This window comes from Periplaneta americana, chromosome 7, assembly GCF_040183065.1.
Source record: "Periplaneta americana isolate PAMFEO1 chromosome 7, P.americana_PAMFEO1_priV1, whole genome shotgun sequence".
NCBI classification, from domain to species: Eukaryota; Metazoa; Arthropoda; class Insecta; order Blattodea; family Blattidae; genus Periplaneta; species Periplaneta americana.
Genome location: NC_091123.1, coordinates 171,757,882 through 171,780,096, shown reverse-complemented (window position 1 = coordinate 171,780,096; position 22,215 = coordinate 171,757,882). Strand labels below are relative to the sequence as shown.

The window sequence follows — 22,215 nt, the reverse complement described above, 5'->3', positions numbered from 1 at the left end:
CAACTCGCCAACCAGGTCGACTCCTTGTAGCTGATTTGAGAGCCTTGTTCACTCCCGAGCAAGATAGATAGTAACAAAGACTTTCGTGGTTCGAATCCTGCCTGGGAAGTAAACTTTTTTTTGTTCCTTATTCAAATTTATTCCCAATACTTTTCGATTGCTGGTAAAATTCATGTTCTGGGAATAATAAGTTAATTAAGTACAGTAGAACCTCTATTATCCGTGGTAATGAAGGGGGTGGGCTGAACGGTTAATCGAAAAAATCGGACAGTCCGTAACATGAAATATTTTCGTAAACTTAGTAAATTCCTCTGTGGCCTTGTATTTGACAGGCTAGGTAGTGGACCACAAGTTCACTAATTGAAGTCTGGTTGTCAACGACGGGTTTTGAAGGGCAAGAAAACTTGTAATGGCTGCCTGTGGAAAGTGGTCTCGTGTTGTAGATTTACATACTTTATACACTCCAAACTCGTATTCTGTTACGAGATGAGCCACAGTTTCTCCTTCCCCAAACTACTCAATTATTTACACTTTTTTCCCCTCGATATTTAACACAACAAAATTTTTTTTGACACCCACAGAAGACATTTTATACAGAAGTTATACAGTACCACAATTCGAACAGTAGACCCAAACTGTGTAAGGGAAAAGGCTTGTAATACAATGTACAGTACTTTATATATTTCTGCAGAAAAAAAGCGAGAGAAAGACAGACGGATAATCCACCAACCAATTAATAGGGTGACGGATAATCGGGGTTCTACTGTAGTAAAATATACTGTAGACTATACTGTGTAAGGGTAAAGGCTTGTAATAACATTCTCTATAATACAATGTACAGTACTTTATATATTTCTGCAGAAAAAAAGCGAGAGAAAGACGGATAATCCACCAACCGATTAATAGGGTGACGGATATTGCTGCAATCGAAAAGTTGGGAATAAATTTGAATAAGGAACAAAAAAAAGTTTCCTTCCCAGGCAGGATTCGAACCACGAAAGTCTTAGTTACCAATCTGTCGTGTTCTGGAGTGAACAAGGCTCTGAAATCAGCTACAAGGGTCGGTCCGGTTTTTTTTTTTTTTTTTTTTTTGCCACTACTGTACCAAATCTGTGGTATCAATTTCATTTCAGTCACATGTATCCTTCTTGGTGTTGCAATTTCCACGAACATTAGTGTATGTATACAAAATCATTATATTTGGGTATAATTGAGGAGCGTTTTTGCAAAAGTCGATAGATGCAGAAATCAAGATTTTACAGAAATTACACAAAGTGACAGGATCTATCGAGTTTTGAAAAAACCTGGAAGGTTTGGTAGTCTCTACAATCGGTATGAATTAAGTTATGGTAAATCTGATTTCATAGATCGATTCCGGAGGTAGAAAACTTATGATATCCATATGTAACTCACTATCGAAAATTTCTGCATCAATCGACTTTTGCAAAAACGCTCCTCAATTATATAGGAATATCCCTAAAAGTCACAAAGAAAATGAAGTCTTTGGTTTATTTGCATATTCTCAAGATAGTTTACAAGTGATAAGGCAGCCCTTATTTTATACGTATATAAATGTAATCTTCATCTTACGATGTTTGGGTGACGTATACGTATATAAATGATCTACAGCAATTCAAAGAATTACTGAAAATGTACAAAATTTAATTGCAACATAGCTGTTACCAAGTGTAGCAAACATATTGCATATCCCTTACAAGGAATGAAATGCATTAGCTGTAGGCCCATAGGCCTACATGGACCTCTTTCATTAGGCTCAGTAACATACAGTACATAAAAATAAAATGCAATAATATAACATTGTCATAATGACACCACTCAACTGCCAATGAGTTTCTAGCATCACAAGCTTCAAGTCAACGTGGCATTTGTAACAAACACATTTCAGTGCCTCTGTTCTTTTAGTGTTCTGAACTTCTTTCATTGTCACTATATTTAGGGAAGATCATTGAACCATAATGTTAAAATAAATTTAAAAGTAAAACTTGCCGCACAAAACTAAATTACATAAATAGAACCATGACTTATTCCTGCCAAACTATAAATTGCAACCAAAATGCTACAATATAATTTAATTAAACTGTGTTACAGTTTTTTTCTGCTTTGTGCTTAAGATGTGCATAAATTTTATCACAATTTGAGTATATGGAAGTCAGGTAACATAAATGAAAGTGTCATATAACAGTGAAATAAAGAAACCTTATTTCACAATTAGGATGGCTGTGTGCTTTACGTAAATAATGCTGTTACATGGTAGTACATTAAAGTAAGTTTCCAAGTGATGCAAGATGAAACACAATGTTTCATAAACACCAGCAGAAACTGGCATTTTGCATTTCATTCATGAGTCTCGAACTCACATCTAAAGTGAACTCCGTTTTTTTCAATCATGCAGTATATCATCGTTGATTTTATGAAACCTATTGTGTCGTGCATTTCAAACTCTATGTTCGGTTCGGTTTGAAGAGTGTGGCAAGAACCGAAGTCTGCTTTGAAGAAGCGGATCTGTCACAGCTTGCTCGAACTTGCGCCTTGTATGATCTGTACCCTTGAAGTTCGTTGGCCTCTCCTATCCTCCCCTCCCATCCTTCATGCTTTTAGCTGAGTAAGAATTTTAGAACAAATCTTGTGAAGTTTTATTTAGATGTAAGGGCACGTAATTTTTATTAAAAAATATTATTAAATATCAACATACATATTGGTAAATCATATTATGTTTTAAGAATACATGACAGTTGTTACTATACCAATTACTGACAGAATGTAGCTATAATTACATTCTCCACAAAATATTTAAATAAACCACAATTGATCAGTAAAAATACTTGTGTGATTATAAGGATGATGAAAGTATTAGCAACATGCATTAAAGGCAGTATGTTCGATTTAAGTTAGTCTAGTATGATGAAGTTCGACATTTGTCTATATTCGCTCTGAAGAAGAAGGCCTGTCGTGTTTGTTCCACCTTGTTATAAAAATATTCGCTGTCCTCCACTCCCACCTCTTCATGTTTAAACTGCTTAAGGAATTTAGCACAGATCTTACAATTAGTTTTTCATATAAAATAAGACCAAGTTTGTAATGTCTTGGTTGCCTCTCTATGTTCGAACATTGCAGGACACTATTTTAAACCACTTAAGGATTTGAGTAGCCTACATATTTGCGATTAGTTTTTCATATAAAATAAGACTAAGTTTGTAATGTCTTGCTCTCTCATGTTCGAACATTGCAGGACACTATTTTAAACCACTTAAGGATTTGAGTAACCTACATATTTGCGATTAGTTTTTCATATAAAATAAGACAAAGTTTGCAATGTCTTGGTTGCCTCTCTCATGTTCGAACATTGCAGGACACTATTTTAAACCACTTAAGTATTTGAGTAGCCTACATATTTGCGATTAGTTTTTCATATAAAATAAGACAAAGTTTGTAATGTCTTGGTTACCTCTCTCATGTTCGAACATTGCAGGACACTATTTTAAACCACTTAAGTATTTGAGTAGCCTACATATTTGCGATTAGTTTTACATATAAAATAAGACCAAGTTTGTAATGTCTTGGTTGCCTCTCTCATGTTCGAACATTGCAGGACACTATTTTAAACCACTTAAGGATTTGAGTAGCCTACATATTTGCGATTAGTTTTTCCATATAAAATAAGACAAAGTTTGTAATGTCTTGGTTGCCTCTCTCATGTTCGAACATTGCAGGACACTATTTTAAACCACTTAAGTATTTGAGTAGCCTACATATTTGCGATTAGTTTTACATATAAAATAAGACAAAGTTTGTAATGTCTTGGTTGCCTCTCTCATGTTCGAACATTGCAGGACACTATTTTAAACCACTTAAGTATTTGAGTAGCCTACATATTTGCGATTAGTTTTTCATATAAAATAAGACAAAGTTTGTAATGTCTTGGTTGCCTCTCTCATGTTCGAACATTGCAGGACACTATTTTAAACCACTTAATAATTTGAATACATATCTTGCGATTAGTTTTTCATATGGAATAAGACGAAGTTTGTAATGTCTTAGTTTCCTCTCTAGTGTTTGAATATTGCACAATACTAGTCAGTATTTTGAACATATGCGTTTTTTTTTTTAATATTTATATTTTGTTTGATTTATTTATACTATACTTTTATAAATGTTTAGATAACACTGGTCAACAGTGATTTTGTAAAATGTAAAATTTCTGCTGTTTCTTATGTAATTTCACCCACGGATTCCAAAAATGAAGTCAGAATTTTTCTACCAGCCATCATTTTTTTAAGATTTTAGAAAAATTGATTTATTTTTATTGCTATATGCAGTCCTTAACATGCTAATGGAAAGAATATATTTCAAGTAGGTTTATTTCATTTTATTGCTTAACAATTAACCCATAATCTTAGATCATGTGTGTTTCTAAATTGAACTCTCTTAGTAAAATAATATGAAATTTACTCAATAACAAATACACGCTGAAGAAATCATGATACCACACATAATAGCATTGGACTCTCGACTTTCAATATGCTCTCTTGTATTTTTTTTTGTGACTTAGAATTATATCATTCTCACCCTTTCAAATATCAATAGCCCTACACCGATTCTCGATGATATCACAATTCACCAACGTTTTCTACCGAATTATCTAATATTCTTCTGTAGGTCTATTGATATTTAATTATTTTTTTCTTCCTCCTGAAAAAATTATGCTCTTACTGTCACATAGGAGGTTTCACAAAATCAACGACAATAAAAGTTACAGGAAAATTTGGGGAGGGAGAATATGAAATTGTAACTGAGGAAATATACATTAGGAACTGAAGTTAAAATTCTGTTAGATTCTTCTCTACTATTGTAAATGAACATTTGAGGTTATGAAACATTCCTGCATAGGATCCATGTGTCACTACTGTAAAATTCGTAAGTTAGATGGTATCTAAAGATAATTACAGCTTCACTATATTTGTTTTATTATTACTTTTCTCATTTGTTTCTCTTGACTTGTCAACTGGTTGCTTGTGAAAGGAAGCTGGTTTTGCAGTTCTGAAAGTCTTTGTCTATAAGCATGCTAATCACAAGCATGTCTATTGCAAAAGACTGTGAACTGCCATTTAATCTGTGTACTGGCAAAGATTGGCATTGATATTCACTCTGAAGAGTGCAAATTCAATGCAAATAAGTCGAAAGCAAGTGAAAATATGTATACGTAATACTTACATTCAATACAAATTCTTGTAACTTGAATGATTCACTCTGAAATTATATAACAAGTAACAATTTGTTGTAAAAATACTTAAAAACTTGCCTTGTGGCTAAACAAAATCCCAGTCATATATATAGATATATATTTCATCCTCGTTCACTGCACATGTACATAGATACATAATAGTACATTATGCAACGAGCCTATAATGGTAGTAATTAAGACACGAGCATGTTTATGAAACGAGCGCAAGCGAGTTTCATAATTTTCATACGAGCGTCTTAATTACCATTATAGGCAAGTTTCATACGACTTTTTATGCTCGACCATATTTCTAACTTGAAATTATTCATTAGTATTCATGTTATTCTTATCTGACTGGGGAGAGGAACTGACCTTGTGCAATATCTCGTAAATTGTGAGATGTGCGCAGACGCGAAAGTATTGATTTTTTCCGAGAAACAAATGTCATTGACCTTGATATAATCTAGAGTGTAAAATAAACATTAATCTTGATATAACCTTGAAATTGATTTAGACATTGAAAAACGAGATGACAAATTGAATTTATTTGAATATTATTTACAATTAACGCTAATTATTATAGTAACAGAACATAACCTTCTGCGACAGTACTGGATTTCCAGCCTACGTGACGTTTCGCTAGTTGTCTTTCGATTGCATATCCGAGAATAATTGATACTTGCGCTTTCATATTGCTACAATGGTGTTTTCTGATTGGTGGAACACCTGAACTTTAATGAATAGGTGTACTTTAATGAGGTCCATTAAACGGCTGCTACCAGGTGTATAATTACTACATTTCGGCATGGTCGAGCATAAAAAAAAAAGATGAAAATAATTTTATTTAGAAAAGAAAAAAAACTTCGTCATTCACTTATATTTTCAATTCCCACATTATTTCTACTGACTTTTCAGCCAATAACAGTTCTGAGACTTGTAAAGGATTGATTACAGTACTGCGAATTTTATCATAATTATTTACAAGTTACTAGTCCATTGTACTTCTTCCAGTAAACTCTTGCAATCCTTAAACATTTCTCATGAATTCTTAGTTTCCTGCTTTGTTACAAAGGAAAGAAAAATAACAGTTCTGACTCTTTTCATATGACTTGTTTCCTGAGCATGGTGGAGAATAGCAGGTGCCAGTCGACTCCCTTCAGATTCTTACTGGAGTTCTTTTGCATTGTCACTGTACACTTAATTTAAGGCACTGTACGTCCTGTGCTTTATTAAATATAGTTACTTGTTCGATCTTTAACTAGGCCTCCCAAACAGTAAATTTCTTTCTGTAGTTACCATAACAACAAGTTAAGAAATATTTGTAAAATAATCTATATATGAAAACATTACCTAATAAATTTTATCCATGACCGTAACGAAAAACATGCCTTTACTAAATACTTTTGCGTTTGTAAAGTAGGCTTTTATTCAACATTACTTTATCCACTAGTGAGATAAAGACTTTACCTCACAGTTTGAACTTTATCTCACAGTTCATTAGTATTTTCCTAGTACCCGGGTACACACGTATACTTTTCCATTCAACTATTACTCAAGAAGTTACTAGATGTCACCTCTACTTTTTATTACCATTTCTTAAATATACATACACTCAATCTCCTTCTCTTTTCTCTATCTACTACGTCGTAATTTGTGCATTGCATCCATATCTAATTATGTATTTTTTTTTTGTAATAATTTACCTTTTGGGATGCGAGGAGACTTGAACCTGCGAAGTTGGGTTTATAGGATTTTAAAACAATACATGTTAGTCAACTGAGCTATACAGACACGATGATAAATTACGTTTTAATATTCCTCTTAAGTTTACAGAAGTAAAATGTGAAATTATTTTAATCACATTAGTCCCGTGAACACTTCTAAATAATCCCTGAAACTTCAAAAAGACGAAAATACACGTTTAAAATGAAAAAATATATATATATTAAAATTATATAATTAATTATAATTTGTTATTTATCCAACGCCTTAGATACCATTCTTCACTAATCATTGTCTCCTACATCATGACCTACCTAGTACACGTATCGATTCTAAAATCCATGCCATGATATGTGATTATATGAGGACTTATTTTCAACATATTTTCTTTTATAAAACAGAATTTTTCGTTATGGTCATGGATAAAATTATGTATGGTACTTGTGAGCGTGATCTTTATTGCGCTCGTGTAATTTAAGCACGAGGCTGACGCCTCGTGCTTAAATCTTTCCACTCACGTAATAAAGATGCACTTACCTCACAAGTACCATAAATAACTATTTAACTCATATGCACAATCATTACTCTCAACAAATGAGTGTTTACTTATAGAATATATTTCATGTTTATTTTGAGTAAGGAAAATAATATATCGGTATTATAACATAAACTAGTAGTAATGGACGGACAGCTAAGCAAACAAAAAAGAAAGACTAATAACAGCTGTTAAATCTAAACACAAGCAAAATTTCAAATCGAAAAATGCTTTTTTTTTTTATTATTATTAGACATAACATATGTTATTTATAAACGTCTTACTTAAAATAATTTCTAACATAACAATACAATAAATTTTTATTACTACTTTTTTCTCAAAACAATACTATGTCATTAAAAATATATCAATATGTAACACGAATATGGTATCTCATTTATTTAGAACTTCTACTACTCTCATGGATATTCTGAAAGATATATAATGTAAAATGTAGATATTTATAAAATAAAATTTAATCAAATTTCGCTACTGTAAATAGTCTATGTCATGAACTAAACCGAACTTCTTAAAAACTCTAAAATAATAAAAGTTATTACAAAGCAACCAGCTATGACATACATTTTAAGCACCAAGTACATTATAGTAATATGTCTGAAAATTAATTTAAACAGACAATACGATAGCATGGTCTGAATTCTGAAGAACATCTGCGTGTTCTATTCGAAAGGCAAATATTAAAAAAAAATAGCTGAATTCACTTAATTTCTTCATGTGTATTTGCATCTCAAAACTCAATTTTATCACTGAATGTTCGTAAATTTAAGTAAATTTCAGCAGCCCACAAATCAAAGGAATCAAAACTAAATAATGCAAGTGACAGAATATTTCGTATCATGAGTCAAGTACCAACTTCAACATTTCTCAGCAATTTTTATGTTGGTACAAAATATATTTTTACCGTTGTATTTAATGCTGTTTACATTAATAACAAATGTATTAAATTTTATGCTGATATTAAATAAAATATCTATTGAAGTACTTAACTTAAACTAGGTTAAATCCTAAATTTTCGTAGCACTATATATAATTTCTAGTATTAGATATTAAAATTGTGTAGAAATAATAAACTAGTCAAAAATGGAAAATCCGTTGCAAAAATAGACATTAGAGAAAGCCTACAGATGTCTTTATGAATCGAAGTAAATAGCAATAATTAAGTTAAATCTAAACAGAAGCTATGATGGTGAAAACATGGCTGGGGTGTGTTATAAATATTACAAAATAAGCATTTTGAAAACATTGAACAGCTGATATCCATCACCAAATGGAGTTAGCCCGTCTAATATAGGCAGAAATGTTGCAGAGAACATGCAAGAAAGTTAAGAAGCTTACAAGTAAGAAAAATTTTAGTGGAATGTCTCAAAGTAGAGGAAGTCGTTGAAGAAATGCAAATTAACATGATACTTTACATTCTTGAGAAAATCTGGCAGGAATTTTCATGATTTGGTTGATTTGCTCAATGTAGAAGACTCCATCCAGACTGCATTTCTCACGTAACTTACTATGTGACGAAAAAAAAAAAAAGCACCCAAAAACTATTCAAAAGCCAACCACTAAAAGACGAACATAGCAAGAAAGAAAACTTTAGACAGACAGTTCGGAGAGTAAATTAACATAAATATTTGGAAGCTGGTTATATTGTTGTGGTCTGATTTTAAGCCAGGTATACTGACTAAATATTGTCAAATAAGACAGAAGACTGTAGAAATTACGCATAACATATTCTGCATTGAAAACACGTGTTTAAAGAAATTAAAATTCACTTCTCCATAAATTTAACATTTATGTTTTGTGTTGTTTCTATTTTTTTCACGTAAAATAGATGAGCTTTTCATGACTAGAACTGGATCTTCATACATATTTATTCACAGGAGAACATAGCTTAGTCAGCATGAATCACTTCCCATGCAATTGTGTGCCTTAAATTAAGCATAGCTGTGACTTTAAGTTCAGTGATGGCGGTCGATATACCTGAAATGAGAGAACAAATCTCAAGAGTATATCCTGTATGTGTGTATTAGCTGAGTTCTATATTTCATCAACTATTTTGTCCATTCATGTATTTAATTAAGCACAAAATATAATCTCAATGTTACAGAAATAAATATATCTGAAGCATAAGAACAATGTGTTAATAATTCTATTTCAGAAGTATATAGTATTTCCATTAATGTGAAATGAATGTAAAAAAGCTACTTTTGTATGTTGGTAATCATATACTATACTAGCTATGTTTATCCTAATTTGTAGGAAATTTGTTTCTTGGTATTTATAAATAATTTTATACACATAATAATAATAATAATAATAATAATAATAATAATAATAATAATAATAATAATTTTATTTATTTACTAATATTTAATGTGCTGTACAGTTCAGCAAAAAACAAACCATTACAAAACCATTAATAATGATATAAATTACAATAAAAGTACATTGGAATAATTAATTAAAATAATGACAAAAAATAATTGAAAATGAAAGAATGGAATCATATAAATGAATATAATACAAATGATATAGAAAATGACGAGAATAATATAATAATACATATTTAAAAAAATAATAATAAAAAAATAAATTGTTGTTGTTTTCTAATGCCAGGCATTTGACAATAAAATCATTTGACCTCTTGCACTCCAATATAAAGACATAAATTAATAACTGACATAAAACTCCAAAAAGTATACATTACACATTAAATGAATCCAAGTTCAATCCATGCAAATTTGCATATTTTATACATCTGCAGACCAGAGAGAGAGATTTAGAATTTCTGTTATAAAAAAATTAATAAAATCCTAAACCTTTAGCAGGAATAGAAAGACTGGTATTGCTTAAGAAGAATTTACAATCAATATCACCCTTAATGACTTTACAAAAAAAAATAATAATAATAATCAAGATCGTGACATCTGGCAAATAAACAACAGCAATTAAAATATTTACACTTAATCTTTAATCTCATATTTATAATCATCGGAATTAGGTAAAAATCTATAAGAACACAAAAAAATTAATTTTCTCTGAATATCTCCAATTTAGCCGAGTATAATAATAATAATAATAATAATAATAATAATAATAATAAATCCATGGCATTACAGCCCTTTAGATTCCAGATTGACCAGCAAGCTGCTGGCCTCACGTCTACATGCCAAAGCAGAGGTGGACGATCATCCAACCAGAATGAAGGTATCATGTGGTTAGCACGATGATTTCCCCAGTCATTATAGCTGGTTTTCATAACTGGATTTTGCTACCTATCATAGCTCCCCAAGCGCATCACAATGCTGGGTGGCACTGGTTCCATACACTGATCAAAATGTCATGAAAAAATTTCTTCCCCCATAACGTGAGTCCTGGGCAGGATGCCTAGACCACGACGCCACACATGGGACTAAATATGACAGTCGTTTCATAAATCATGGCAACTATGTTATACTCGTATTTTCCGAATAACTGAAAATGTGGTTAGTTCAGTCTCTGATCACATATATAACACAATGGCCATCCCCATGATAAAAACTGTAACATGTGGAAGACAACAACCACCAGGATCACCACCGTCGATTGGGAATGACTGCTACATAGAAGTACAGTTGCGCCATGCAATTTAAATGAGAGTTATAACATGACTTCTTATGCAGTAGCTAGATGGCAGCATAGTGTAATTGATCCAAATTGTTGCCGTCAAAGTCTATAAGGTTGAGCAATTTGTTATGTATTTATTTAAATATTTATTTATTTAAATTCAAATATACAGAATAAAGAAATATAATTACAAAAACAAACAAAGATAAATACAAATAAAATAATACAAGCAATATAAAAAGAAGATACAGTAGTATTAACAAAATTTGAGACCGAATGAGCAGCGCTCGTGCTCGGTCGCAGTTCAGATATAATATTAAAATAAAAAATAATAATAATAATATAAATAAATAAGTAAAATAAAATAGGAACTAAAATATAATTACAGCGGCAATGGAATTAAGTATATACTATAATATTAACACTAGAGAAGAATAATATCGCACGTGAAAAGTAGGATTAATATATATTTCAAAATTATAGAATACAAATATAATATAGGTTGATTAATTCATACACATAGGCTATAAATTTATTTAATCAAATTTAAGATATTAACACGTTTCTAATTTTCTTGTTATATGTTAGTGGGTTACATGTTAGAAGTTCTGGGTGTAATTTAGTTAAAGCATTGTACAACCGAGGGCCAAAATTTATGCTATGCTTTAGACCAGCAGATGTGAGACATTTAGGTTCTACTAATGTTGAATTAATATTTCGTCTTGTGTCATAATTGTGTGTCTGTACTACAAACTTATTACGATTTTTATGATAAAATTTTAACAGCGTATACTTATAAATTTGTTCAATATTAAATACATTAAATTCAGAATAAATTAATTTAGTTGGATAATCGAAACGTTTCTTCAAACAAATTTTAATTATTCGTTTTTGTAGTAAATTTAACGGACTAAGATTAATTTTTGTACTTCCACCCCAAACAATTATACCATATTGAATGATAGACTGAATAATGGCCAAATAAACATTTCGTAAAACTCTAATAGGTAAGTAGCAGCGAAGATTAACGAATTTATAAATTGTTTTACGAAGCCTCTTACAAAGATAAGTAATGTGATGAGGCCATTTTAAATTCTGATCAATAATGATACCCAGATATTTTACATACGTGGCTTCTTTCAAAGGTGGACATTTACAACTTTTGGGATCTAAACAATTTTCACTGTGTATTATTAGTCGATATTTATCGCTAAATTTTAAATTTTGAACACTGGCAGCTGTTAACGAAAAAGGAACTAAAGTTGATTTAGATATATTTAAAGAAAGGAAGTTGGAATTAAGCCATTTTTTAACAATGTTAGCACCTACATTAGCATTTCTATATGCTTCCTGCCAAGAAAAACCACTGAAAATAACTACTGTATCATCCGCATATGAATATATAGATCCATTAAATGTTTCTAAATTTATATTTAGCAGATCATTAACATATATTAGAAATAAAATAGGTCCCAAAATTGTTCCTTGCGGTACACCTATATCAATATATTTGTATTCACTAAATTGATCTTCAATTTTGGTCATTTGCCTTCTGTTACTAAAATATGATTGGAATAATTTTAAAACTATACCTCTGACTCCAATAGTATGTAGTTTGTCCAAAAGTAAATTATGATTGATAGTGTCAAAAGCTTTCCGTAGATCCAAGAAAATACCCAAACATTTGTTTCCGATATCTAGTTCATTGATAATTTTTCCAGTAACATTAATAAGAGCATCATCAGTAGAAATATTATTGCGGAAACCAAACTGATTTTTAGAGAGGATTTTATGTTTTTCTAAATAATTTATTAATCTATTCTTTAAACATTTTTCAAGCAATTTGGAAAATGTTGGAAGTAAAGATATAGGTCTATAGTTATTTAAATTATTTTTATCTCCAGATTTGTATATTGGAATTACTATGGCACATTTCAAAACATCTGGGAATATACCTTGCACAAAACATAAGTTAAAAGTATGAACCATGGGTTTTAATATATATTTGATAATAATTTTGAAAGTATTATTCTTAATTCCATCTATACCAGGAGCAACATTATTTTTTAACTTTTTAACCAAAATAATAATTTCATCTTCAGTTACAGGGAAAAGAAACATGGAGGAAGCTAAATGTTCATCTTGTGTCTCATTTTGTAGAGAAGAGTTAAAATTTGACTTATTAATGTTAGAAGTAACTTTGTGTCCTATCTCTGAAAAATAATTATTAAATTCGTTTGCAATCTCTTTTCTGCAATTTAATATTTCACCCTTATCGTTTTTTAACTCCTTGATTGGCTGTTTATTTTGTACATTTACATCTGTAGCTTCATTTATAACTTGCCAGAATTTTTTAGGTTCATTTTTGTATCTATGTGATCTCAGGTTCAATATATATGTTTGAAAACCTCTTGTACACTGTATGGGACGTCACCGCCAGATTACATCTGTGTGCATTGGTGGCTAGGTTGACAATGCACGAAAAAGTTAGTATGCTAGAGGCTGTGCTCCAAGATGGATGTAAGTAAAGTTGAACAGCGGTCATACGTGAAAATTGCAGTTCTTCATGCCAGTATCATTCTAAGCTACGAGAAGCATTGGGTGATAGTGCGATGGAACATCCTCCATACTCGCCTGATCTCAGTCCATGCGACTTTGATCTCAATCTGCACTTGAAGAAGCTGCTGCATGGGAAGCGGTTTGCAAACAGGGATGACATCCTTAACAGCATTTCGACGAGAGGTTGTACACATAGATGAACTGCACACAGCCGGTGGTATTCAACATCTACATGATCATTGGCAAAGACGTGTGGAAGCTTTGGGGGATTATTTTGACAGGTGTTAGCTGTGAGTAATGTAATTTGTTTCCTTTTGTGCATAATAAAACAATGATTTCTATTTACGCATCTTTCAATTTCCCTTACCCATTGCCTCCTGTACTCGGACCCAATTTGGTACTAGCATTGCAAAGCACATTCCAGTGACCTTCAATCGCGTATACAGTGAAACCTCTCCTTATGGACACCCCCAAGATACAGACACTCCTCATATACGGACAGATTTGTATCTCCCACCTAAAATAATATAGAAATAATGATAAATTTAACTCTCGTTTACGGACACTCTCAGACACGGACACGGACAGCTGTTTCACAGTCCTAAAGTTTGCTTTACCTCCTGACTGCGGACAAAACTTGGATTTCAAGACCTAATATGTTACAAAAATGGAAAAATTTAGTTTAGAGAATTGTACAGAAATTCCTTAACATGAAAGAAGACAATAAGGTTCTCGTAGGCTACCACTAGCCCATCCAGCTACCCCTCATTAGCTGCTGGTGGATAAATAAAGTCATAAAACTTAACCTGTCTGATGAGTCCAAGGTTTTCGCGATGGTGAAATTGTATTCGACACATGATAGGGTTAGTAGGATTATTCTCTTCGCTTTAATCAGTTGTTCTGTTTCGAGAGACATGGCACCTGAACGTAAAGGTTAAGTTGAAAACTGTAAATTACAGTACTGCATAACTGTAGACGTAGAATAAAATTGCATGGCACAGTACTGTATTTTCCTTTTTCGGTCTTATCTACTGTAGTTCAAAGTTGTAAAGAATTTACTGTAGTATACTGTATTTAGAATTAAACTACAACAGTAATACACTTCATTCAAAGCGTGAAGGGATACATATTGCATATTATAAATTTACTGTTAGATTGTGGGAGCCTCCCTCCCAATAAAGGACACCTGTAGTGAACTTCTATTCCTGGAGCTTTACTGGCTGATATAATATAGTTGCAATTACCGCTAGGAGAATAAACTTTCTGTAAGAGACATAACGACTTCCGCCATGAATAATTGATCACTTCTTCTTCTTCTTATTTGGTATTACAGCCCAGGTGGGCCTTAACCTCCTCTATGGCTCTCTTCCATCCTTCTCTATCCATCGCCAACTCCCTCCAATTCCTTATTCCTAATCTATTCACATCCACTTGTACACAGTTCCACCATCTTGTTCTCGGTCTTCCTCTTAATCTGGTTCCATCTGGGTTGTTATTGAAGACAATCTTCACTTTCCTTGTTGTTTCCATCCTTGTGACGTGTCCCAACCATCTCAGTCTTTGACATCTTATGTGCGCCTCCAAATCCGATTCCTTGTACAGTTCGTATATCTCATTATTATATCTGGCTCTCCATCCATCCACTGTTTCAATTGCTCCGAATATCCTTCTTAAGATTTTCCTCTCAAATACTGCTAGTTGTTTGCATGTATTTTTATTCAGAACCCATGTTTCTGTACCATATGTTATAATGGGTCTTATTAGGGTTTTGTAAATCTTGATTTTGATTTCTCTAGATATTATTTTATTTTTAACAATTGGTAAAAGTGAATAATATGCCCTGTTAGCCAGATTTATTCTTCTTTGTACCTCATTCCTTAGGTCATTATTTGCTGTCAATATTGATCCGAGATAAATTGATCACTTACAATACCTTATTCACATGATAATCTGTGGCTCTGGAACAGATGCTGCAATGGACTTGTGTGGAAGGACCTGCCCCCCATTGATGTAGATCTCGTCCTTCACTATGACATCCTCTCCCAGCACGGTGGTGTTCTCCATGCGTACCCACTGACCCACAACACTCCGCCAGCCTATGATGCAGCCATCCAGCCAGGAGTGTGAACACACCATGGCACCCCGCAGTAGAGTGCTTCGCTTCACACACACGCCGTCCTCGATCACAACCTCAGGACCAACTGTCACATTCGGGCCTATGCGACAGCCCTGGCCTATCTTGGCTGTAGGATCTACCAACACATTACCCACAATGCCAGTTCCTGAATGCAGTGCCGCTGCGTTGTTCTGACGTAATGATGTCAGGTACAGGCACATACCTACAGGGAAACAGTTCAATAAATTCAGAAACAATTAAATAAGACAGATTATTTTTGAAGTTTTGGTCTAGTGAAACTTTCATAAATGAAACATATAAGAAATTCTCCCAATAAAAGACTTCAGCAACAGAAGATGATTACTACACATTGCGCAATTCATTTCAATGGAGTATATTGTACTTTCATTCTCTTGCTTGACAGATGTGCATCACTCCAGAAATAACATACAACATTTTAAGTTGAATAATTTCGAGGGAAAAATTGTTCCGGGCCGGGTATCGAACCCGGGACCTTTGGTTAAACGTACCAACGCTCTCCCACTGAACTACCCGGGAACTCTACCCGACACCGATCCAATTTTTCCCTCTATATCCACAGACCTCAAAGTGGGCTGACAACCGTCAAGCAACCAACATTTGAGTGCACACTAACTCTGTGTGACTTTAAATTGTGGTTTTCTGTTACGTACAGTGACGTGTATTATGCAAATTAAGCTTTCAGGAATAACTCCCTGTAAAGTTAATTTGAATAATTTCGAGGGAAAAATTGTTCCGGGGCCGGGTATCGAACCCGGGACCTTTGGTTAAACGTACCAACGCTCTCCCACTCAGCTACCCGGGAACTCTACCCGACACTGATCCAATTTTTCCCTCTATATCCACAGACCTCAAAGTGGGCTGACAACCGTCAAGCAACCAACATTTGAGTGCACACTAACTCTGTGTGACTTTAAATTGTGGTTTTCTGTTACGTACAGTGTATTATGCAAATCAAGCTTTCAGGAATAACTCCCTGTAAAGTTAATTTCAATAATTTCGAGGGAAAAATTGTTCCGGGGCCGGGTATCTAAATTGGATCGGTGTCGGGTAGAGTTCCCGGGTAGCTCAGTGGGAGAGCGTTGGTACATTTAACCAAAGGTCCCGGGTTCGATACCCGGCCCCGGAACAATTTTTCCCTCGAAATTATTCAAATTAACTTTACAGGGAGTTCCTGAAAGCTTAATTTGCACAACATTTTAAGTTACTTAGCCAGCATGGTTGTTATTTATGCCTCACCAAGAAGATGGATTTACATTACAACAAAATAATAATAACAATAATAATAATAATAATAATAATAATGATAATAACAATAACAATAAATCATTCTTTTTTGTTGTTTACTTTAACATTATATTAAAACTATAAAACACTAATTTTCTTAAATCAAAACGTTAAAAGTGTTCAAAAATTTTAAAAAAGGTAATATACCTTAATGACACATGAACTGATTTCAACACCAGTATGGTGTTATCACCAGTGCCTGAACTACGACAGCACTAGACCATATTAGTGGTGGTGGTAGGCAGATAGATGTTTAATGATCCTTTACATCTACAGGCTATTCAAAATCAGCAAGATAATAAGATGACGAGAAGGGAGCAACAATGGAATGAGAGGCAGAAGTGGTCGAAAAAAGCCTGTCCCACTGTCACATTATCCACCACAGAAAATACCAGGGATCGAACCTCAGTCTCTTTGATGGGAAATGGACTGGACTATAATGACGATGGTGAGTGAAGCAATTATTGTGAAATTCATTAATTCTTGTTATAAGCCTAATGTATAAAATGTGAGTGCTATACATATTAAACTCAATTTAACTATTCGAAATTAAACGAAAAACAATCATAACATATACTAGAAAACTTTCTTGTTTTCCCATTAAATTAAACACTTGCTAGGGCTCTAAACTAATATGATCACAATGATCTTCCACAATATGATCACTAAAACTATATTGAGTAAATTTCACTGACTGCCAAGCCAGTTTCAAAACGTTCATAATGTTACTATAGGCCTAATTATATGAATATCAGTGTTATACCATTTTTTTTTTACCATGGTAGAAAAAATAATGGTAATTTTGGAGGGCGATCACTCCACGATTTTCGAACTTTTTTCCCCTCACAAAGGACGATTTTATGCTAGACTTTCGAAAGATGATGCAAAAAATTTCGAGAACATAATTTTGACTGTAACACAACATACTCTATCACAACATACATTAACCTAATCTGACCTTAACTAACTCAAGCAAAATTAAGCTAACCTGGTAATGTTAGGTTATGATAGATGTTTGGTTACAGTCGAAATTATGTGTTTCCGAATTTTTTTTTCTATTACCTTTCGAAAATCGAGCATTAATCATCGTTTGTGAAGACAAAAAAAAAGTTTGAAAATCGTGAAGTGGTCGTCCTCCAGGATTACCAACTCAACTAACCTAACCTAACCTTAATTAACCCAAGCTAAACTAAGCTAACCTAACCTAAACTACTCCAATCACCACCAAGAAGTAAACATCGCCTATCAACACACACAACATTACGTTACCATCCAAAACTGTGTAAAACTTTAAAAAGTCTAAAACTTGTAAAAATATAGTCCTCTCGCAACAATCTACGTATATAAACAATGGGAATTTAATATATAATAATTATATATTCTCAGAACTTCTAAAATCCATGGAAAGGCTCTCCTCTAGAATTAATAAAAATAATTTCTTTAACAGTGTTTATCAACAGATATACTGCTGATATTTAATCTTTGTCAACACTGTATGAACACAGTCTAGTATATACAGTCACGAAGCTTGAGTTGTGAGGGTGCTAGGAACAATTGACTGTGCTGGTACTATTTCGCATTGTCTGTAATGAGGCGATATTAGCAATCCTAGTGATTAGCAACTATCTATGGATGCATATTTACTACGTATTGACCTACGTGACTGTATATACTAGACTGTGGTATGAACATCATGTTACAAACCTGTGAGGAAGTCTCTAGGCTGCCCAACGTCCATCCAGAAGCCTTGTAGTTCCATGGCGTAAAGCTGACCTTCATGGGCCATATCTGGAAAAACTTCTTTTTCAATGCTTGTTGGACGCAGCTGGATTCGACGAAGGACAGAGGGACTTAAAATATACATTCCAGCATTAATCTTGTTGGATACAAATTCCTGAGGCTTCTCAATAAAACTCTGAATACGTCCCTGTTCCCCATACACTACGACACCGTACTTGGATGGTTCTTCAACCTTGGTTACAACAATTGTACCTTCCTTACCATGATTTCGATGGAAAGCCACCATATCTTTGAAAGGGAACTCACATATGATATCAGAATTTAAAACAAAGAATGGTTCATTACTTGCCGACAGAATATCTTTAGCAAGTGCTAGTGGTCCTGCGGTTCCAAGGGGCTCTGTTTCGTGGGAAAAGACCAAACTGACTCCTAGTTTTTTGGCTTCTTCACTTAATTCCTGTTCCATTTGTTCTGCACGATATGACACAGCTAAAACAATCTGTGTTACTCCTGCCTCCACAAGTGCTTCCATCTGGTGTAGTAACATAGGTTTGTTGGCAAACTCCACCAGTGGTTTTGGTCTACTTAGGGTTAGGGGGCGAAGTCGGGTGCCATAACCTCCAACAAGAATCAACGCCTTCATTTCGCCAAGTTTGGAATCTGTTCCACACATTATTAAGCTGATAAGATGTGAATGTTTACTGAAAGTAAACAAATATATAAGCATTAAAATAGTACTTGTTAAAAAGGTGTAACCAATGTCAACAGAATGTAATTTTTACAATAAGAACGCTACTTACTTGTCAGTAGCAACCTGTGCAGGATATTATTGTCGCGTTGAGACTTCTCGCCACGTAAACATAATTATAATGACGTTGACAGCCCTTAGTCAACATCATATGCGACAAGAGTAAACAAATCAACATAGGCCTATTTAAGTATCATACAAATCTTTAATAGTAAAAAGTCAAAAGCACAAATCTACTTTGTAGTTAAACATGCATTATATCGTTTTACACTACAACCAAAACCTTACTATAAACTATAGAACTGACATAATGTGCTTGCTTAGCGTCATTTATTTTTTTAGTACCTGACGCCATTACAGTGACAAATATCCCTTCCCATATTAAAAAAAAAAAAGTCTCTCCCCAGTAAATGGCGCACAAATTCGACATTTTTGTAAGATTGCAATGTTTTACTTTCAGTAGCTACTTGTAAAAAATCAGATGTATGCCAAAATATATAGCACTTTGGCAAGTAAATAATAAACAGTACCTACGTAATGGTTAAAAGTGAAGTCCATTCGGCGCTGCTTCGTACAGCAAAATTTCTCACTTTGATGTTGAAAGTAAACAAATTTCCACTACAAGAATTAAATGAAAGGAAGGAAACAAATAATGTGGCCCAAGTTTCATGTTACGGTTGTAATAATAAATACAGAATATATATAAGCGAATTATGATTTCCAACATGTGACCATACGAATAGTGACAAGGTTCTCCTTGCACCTTATGTGCAAGACTGCCAAAGTTGCATCATCCAACCAACATTGTCGGACTACAGTACACGTCTAGCTACAGAATAACCACAGATAACACAATAGCACTCTTGTGCTTGGTGCACGTGTAGGAAGTTGCGAGCCCTGTGATGTTTTCGTGTTGCCGGCAGCACCTGGTCAACGTAGGAATGCGTTCAGTCTGATCATGGACTTAACTCTGCCAGTACCAGTAAAAATATCAATCACATAAATAAATGAACAAATAATAATTTAAATTGTAGGAAAGGTCTTCGTAGTATCAATCTTTATCAATAGAATACATTTTCAACAGTCTTCGAGGTGTAGTTTTGAATCATGAGTAGAACGTCAACTGCAGTACAAGAAAGATGCAAGTATTCCTTGATAGTACCTGTGCTACGCGTAAAATAATGACGTCACGCCAATATAGTCTGTGAACAACTTAACTTTATTTTCTTACGTCCTGAGATGGAATACGGTTCCTAATAATTACAATAATATGTACGCTCCGAATTCACAGACAGTTTGAATGTAAATACCACTTTTTTATATCAGTTATGAGATGACAATGAGTATTTACATCACAATTTTGAAAGTGGGTACCATGGTACTTCTTTTTTTTTTATTGGGTTATTTTACGACGCTTTATCAACATCTAGGTTATTTAGCGTCTGAATGAAATGAAGGTGATAATGCCGGTGAAATGAGTCCGGGGTCCAGCACCGAAAGTTACCCAGCATTTGCTCGTATTGGGTTGAGGGAAAACCTCGGAAAAAACCTCAACCAGGTAACTTGCCCCGACCGGGATTCGAACCCGGGCCACCTGGTTTCGCGGCCAGACGCGCTGACCGTTACTCCACAGGTGTGGACGGTACTTCTTCTTTCCACTTCGTACGGTAAGAAAGGTAAAAAAAAAAGAAAAGAGAGAAGGAAAGATAGATGGAAAGAAAGAAGGAAATGAGGAAAGAAATAAAGAAGGAAAGAAAGAAGGAAAGAAGTAAAGAAGAAAGAAGTGAAGAAAGAAAGATAGAAAGAAGAAAATAAAAAAGAAGGAAGATAGAAAGAAGAAAAGAAATAAAGAAAGAAGGGAAGGAAGAAAGAAAGATAGGTAGATAGAAAGAAGGAAGGAAAGAAAGAAGGAAAGATATAAAAATGGAAAGAAGAAAAGGAAGAAATAAAGAAAGAAAGAAGGAAAAAAGAGAGAAGGGAAGGAAGAAAGAAAGATTGAAAGGTGGAAAGAAAGAAAGAAAGAAAGAAAGAAAGAAAGAAGGAAAGGAAAAAAAGAAAGTAAGAAAGAAGGGAGGGAAAAAAGACAGAAGGAAAGGAAGATAAATAGAAAGAAAGAAAGAAAAAAGGAGAGATAGAAAGAAGGAAAGAAAGAAAGAAAAAAGAAGGAAAGAAAGAAAGAAAAAGGAAAGAAAGGGAGAAAGAAGGAAAGGAAGAAAGAAAGAAAAAAGAAAGAAGGAAAGAAAGAAAAAAGAAGGAAAGAAATACAGACGGAAAGAAAGAGAGAAAGGAAGAAAGATAGAAAGGTGGAAAGAAGGAAAGAAAGAAAGAAAGAAAGAAAGAAAGGAAAGAAGGAAGGAATAAAGATAAATAGGAAGAAAAAGAAGAAAGAAGAAAAGAAAGAAAGATAGGTAGAAAGAAGAAAATAAAGAAAGTAAGAAAGAAAGAAGGAAAGATAGAAAGAAAGAAGGAAGGAAAGAAAGTAGGAAAGGAAGAAATAAAGAAAGGAATAAGTAAAGAAAGAAGGAAAGGAAGAAAGAAAGATAGAAAGAAGAAAATAAATAAAGAGGGAAGGAAAGAAAATGAAAAGTAGAAGAAAAGAAATGAGG

General features: G+C 33.4%; 1 protein-coding gene and 1 non-coding gene across 4 annotated transcripts; one reads left to right on the top strand and one right to left on the bottom strand.

Annotated features, from left to right (window-relative positions):
* Positions 1 to 1,495: 1,495 nt before the first annotated feature.
* On the bottom strand, positions 1,496 to 20,369 carry Gmppb (GDP-mannose pyrophosphorylase B). 3 transcript variants are annotated; one of them, XM_069831844.1, is made up of 5 exons: positions 20,144 to 20,369; positions 19,662 to 19,745; positions 18,826 to 19,562; positions 15,613 to 16,018; positions 1,496 to 9,494 (listed from the first exon to the last, which is right to left on the bottom strand). In XM_069831844.1, exons 3-4 carry the CDS (start codon positions 19,532 to 19,534, stop codon positions 15,618 to 15,620), a joined length of 1,110 nt encoding a protein of 369 aa, XP_069687945.1. In that variant the 5' UTR covers positions 19,535 to 19,562; positions 19,662 to 19,745; positions 20,144 to 20,369; the 3' UTR covers positions 1,496 to 9,494; positions 15,613 to 15,617. The 3 variants fall into 3 exon arrangements, with proteins under 3 accessions (XP_069687945.1, XP_069687946.1, XP_069687943.1); XM_069831845.1 differs by lacking the exon at positions 20,144 to 20,369 and having other exon boundaries at positions 15,608 to 16,018; positions 19,662 to 20,050; XM_069831842.1 differs by lacking the exon at positions 20,144 to 20,369 and having other exon boundaries at positions 19,662 to 20,038.
* TRNAN-AUU (transfer RNA asparagine (anticodon AUU)) lies at positions 16,892 to 16,963 on the top strand. Its single transcript has one exon. It is a non-coding gene; the product is annotated as a tRNA-Asn (tRNA).
* Positions 20,370 to 22,215: the final 1,846 nt, after the last annotated feature.

What these genes read in the sequence shown, in the direction of transcription:
- Gmppb (XM_069831844.1), bottom strand. Translation starts at nt 19,534, where the DNA reads ATGTGTGGAACAGATTCCAAACTTGGCGAAATGAAGGCGTTGATTCTT. An exon ending in GCCTAGAGACTTCCTCACAG is followed by an intron (nt 16,019 to 18,825) that starts GTTTGTAACATG and finishes GTTTCCCTGTAG; the next exon opens with GTATGTGCCTGTACCTGACA.